General features: G+C 32.0%; 1 protein-coding gene across 1 annotated transcript in view; it reads right to left on the bottom strand.

Annotated features, from left to right (window-relative positions):
* Positions 1-1,696: 1,696 nt before the first annotated feature.
* The window catches only part of LOC110023707 (probable 2-oxoglutarate-dependent dioxygenase At3g111800), a 4,611-nt gene continuing 1,962 nt past the window's right edge, over positions 1,697-4,345 (bottom strand). The window contains exon 3 of the mRNA XM_020723248.1: positions 1,697-2,334. Within this exon, the coding sequence (XP_020578907.1) occupies positions 2,089-2,334 (246 nt within the window). The 3' untranslated portion in view covers positions 1,697-2,088. The remainder of the gene's footprint in view (positions 2,335-4,345) is intronic.

Here is a 4,345-nt window from a genome sequence, read left to right as displayed (position 1 = left end):
TCGGAGGGCAAAAATCTTCTCACCACCACCTCAATCCTTAAATCATTTTTACATCGCCAAAGGCTTGAAAGGATAATAGAAAAGTAAAGCCTAAATGATCCACATAAATGAATTGGTTAATAAAAGTCAAAGAAAAATTTCTTTTGATAAATAGAGCAAACATAATTATGATAAAGGAATCTAAGAGAGACTTCAAATGAGAAAGAGTTATAAGATTGATTGACATATGCACTTGATCAATAACATATCTTTATTGATAAAAATCAAGATTAGTGCTATAGAATTGGTTGCATTCTGCAATTACATAAAAGATATATGATTTGGATTTTCATAGCTAAGTGTATAGTTAGTTAGTCTATCTTTTAGTTAACTACTAGTTAAGAATTTCAAGTAAGTTTTAGATTAATAGTGGGTGCCCTTTGTGTGTTCTTTGAGCAAGAATCCTAACTTGGATGGTGAGCACTATGGGGTTGAATTCTTCTTAAGCTCGCCATACATACACACATACATGCATGTGTGTGTGTGTGTTAGAGAGAGAGAGAGAGAGAGAGCGTATGCATGCGTGTTGCACGTAAAATAATTCATGACGGCAAAATAAGTTTATTTTATTTTATTTTATTTTTTTGTCTTTGCTTTGCTTGAAGATTTTGCACACATACACACACCAGTAAAGAAGAATAATGTATGAGTCATCTGAATTGTTACATGCAAAACCAGAGAAGAGAAAAAACTATAGAACCAAGCTTAGATGAAATAATCTACTATGATAGCTAAGATTATAAAGGTCTGCTCATCCGTTTAATTGATAAGGATGGGCATATAAAATAATACACTCAACATTAGCTTGATTTTTTTTTTTTTTAATTAATGTGAATGTGATGGGCGTAAAGATTGTGATTTAGGGTGATATTATATGATGATAGTCAAAAAAATGATTAGGTGACAATGATGGAGGTAAGGCGACGACGGCTGTGTGACGCTGATGGCTGGCAAATGAGTAACGGTGATCAGACTAGCGTAATAGAACGACAGAGTGATTCGATAACGCTATGATAGCTAGTGGACAAATGATAAAGGCTGAGCAATGTTAGTCAAAAGATAGTTGTCAGAGACGATGATAGATCGACCACAACTATTAGATGATGGAAGTTGCTAGTCGCGATCAAGCGATTGAGATTTTACAAAAGTAATCAGGTGATGGTGATCAAGCAACAACAGTCGAGCAATGATTGTTAGAAGATAGTAATCTCAGTCTACTATCATTCGTGTTACACATTCGATACAGCTACATAATTCTTCAAATATTTATGCCCTCTTCAAATTCAAGTGCTCAAATGGGTTTGCCTGATGTTAAGTCTGACTATATGCCCATACATATCACTCACTTCTTCTATAATTACTTACCAAACCTCCAATCTTCACTTTATGTATTTACACCGCCCAAATCTTTGGCATCACATCAAAAATATCACCATTTTAACTTCTAACAAATGAAATACAGATTCCCATGCATACGTCAGGCGACACGTATGTCAAAATTACTCTGGGGTTAGATATGTAAAATACACGTGAACTGAGGGACATGTATGTAAATCTTCCAATCTATATTTACAACCCAATTAAAAACAAAGAATCTCTTATCCACTTTAAACATGTATTAACTTATTTGGGGGGAGTGAATGCAACATGAAGAATATTAAAAACCTCCATTATTTTATTCAATTTGTCGTGACCTCCTCTTCAAAAATAATGCTTGTAAAACAAGGAGATGTGCATGAATGACTAGATAATGATACATTAGTCTACACAAAGTCACCTCATTTTTTCAAATTCACCCTCTTTCTTATTTGTATTTGCAACTTCACTTATGGACAAAAGCCGCCATAAAAAAAAAAAATTATTATTGGATGCAAATTTGTTAGTCTTAGAATATATATCGAATAAATCATAGGCTGGCAAATCATAAGAGGACACGTCACAGTAGCGATAAGAACACGTGTCTACTTGTGATTTGTCACATATATGCTCCCCACACACCCGAACACTTAGAATAATTCCGACTATTGCGTTACGTGTATAAACACAGGATTAGATGGCCTTCAGGGACTCGACATGGGACTTGCCACGGGGCCCTTGTTTCCGCATGTATAGCCGATACTGATCAAAAGTCATAGGCTGATACCTTGCAGGTTGATCTTCGTTCACGAGTTCCGGCAATGGCCCCAATAATAAATCACTACGCGGGTTGTAGAAGAAGGCTATCGATAACCGCTCCGCCGAAGAGTTAACCGCCACCCGATGCTCCACGCTCCGATATATTCCATTGCTCAAAATCTATATATCAATAAGTAGCCAAATTATTAGGTTTGTTTGGATTTAATTTCTTGACTTTCATTAAGAATATATATATATTATATATATATATATATATAATTATGCATGTGACGAAACTCAAATAAGTAAAAATAAAAGCTTGAGAAGACTTTAGAGCTCTTAATTAATGAGGTTGACAAGGAGCTAAAAGGCACGTGGAGAAAAACAAGGGAATTCCATACAAAGCACATCTGAGCCGTTAAATGTTGCTATCACGAATATTGATGCGGGCCATTTGCAAATAGGAGTTTTGTTTGGACATTTTTGCAAAATTACCGAATAGAGCTAGTCAGAAAAAGACGTGCACTAAATATAACATGTGGAGATAATATATTTATATATACAATACCAAAAAAAATTGGGGCATTTACATATATACTCCCCTATTACTATCTATTTACATATCTAACACCTAAACGTGACATTTTACATTTATACCACCTAAATCTTTTATATCACATAAAACATGCTTCTAAGGAGTGAATAATCTTTTAATCTTTTTCATGCATGACATTTATGTAAAAATGAAAGCTTAGGTGCTTGATATGTAAATACTTAAAAATTGAGGGATAGGTATGTAAATATTATAGGAGAGATTATCTGTGATTGGTCGGAATAAATCAAAACAAGCAATATATTTGACATTAATAAAGATTATATAAACTAATAACATCAAGACTCCGCAATTAGAGTTCCGTGCGTAGTCCAATGAAATCACACCACACTGTTACAAAAAAATTGACCCAGTAATACAGGGGAATATCCTCCCTTGTTATTTAGGTATCAATGTGTGTTATTCAAGTGTTATTGATGTGTTATTGTGTTATTATAACACCAAGAATATTCTCATAACACAATAACACATAAATAACATACAATAACACCTGGATAACACAGAGAGAATGTTCCTCTGTGTTAGATGTGTTACCGGAAATATTACATGTGACATGATTTCATTGTACTCGGCACGTAACTCTACATGCGGAGTCCATGTAATATTTTTTTCTAATAATTCAAGCCAATCTATAAACTCATAACAAATTATAATTGCAAAATTAATAATTAATAAGATTATTATTATTATTATTATTATTCTTATTATTATATATAATATTTGTTATTATTATATATTATTTAAATTAAATTATTTTTGTTGATCTGGTGCATAGAATAAATAGAATTAATTCATTTTATAAATAGTCTATCTTTCATTCCAAATATTACTATTATTGAAAATTTACATGCACACCACCCAATTATTATGTATTTACAAAAAGTTCAATTTTTACATAAAAAACTATTATTCACATTTTAAAAATTAAAATAATGATATTTCAAAATATTTGGAGGGTATAAATATAAAATATAATATTTTGTTGTTAAATAAGTAAATATATAGAAATTGGGTGATATATGTATGTTAGAGCCCCTAATAATATTTTAAAATTAGGATTTTTACATATAGCACCCAATATATTGTTATTTACCTATCTCACACCATAAAATTTAATATTACCAAATAAGCACTTGTCTTAGGGTTTGTTTGGGCAGTTTATTTGGTGCGGTGGCGTTTTGAAAACGCATCTGGACTGTTTATGCAAACTGCGTTTTGAAAACGCTGAAAGCAGCATTTTCACGTCGGTGACAGCTTTTTGGCAGCGGTCTGACTTTTTCAAAAAAAATAAAAATCTCTAATAGTCATCTCACCTAGTTTATCAGCAGATTATTTAATCAGCTGCAGCTACCCCAAACATACCCTTAAAGCTTGGTGTGACTGAGGGAAACATAGCGGAGAACACAATGCTGTGTCGCGTGCTGATTTGATAAAATTAAATTATGATGTTTGAAATAACAATATTTCAAATGACATATATGTAAAAAGTCATAATAAATTTTGATATAAAATAATATCATGCATCAAAATAAATAAAAAAATTTCAATAAATATCATAACTAATTCTATTTTAAATAT

The sequence above is a fragment of the Phalaenopsis equestris genome, unplaced genomic scaffold (assembly GCF_001263595.1).
Source record: "Phalaenopsis equestris unplaced genomic scaffold, ASM126359v1 Scaffold000226, whole genome shotgun sequence".
Taxonomy (NCBI): Eukaryota; Viridiplantae; Streptophyta; class Magnoliopsida; order Asparagales; family Orchidaceae; genus Phalaenopsis; species Phalaenopsis equestris.
Note: the sequence above shows the minus strand (reverse complement) of the source record. Positions and strands in the feature narration are given on the sequence as shown.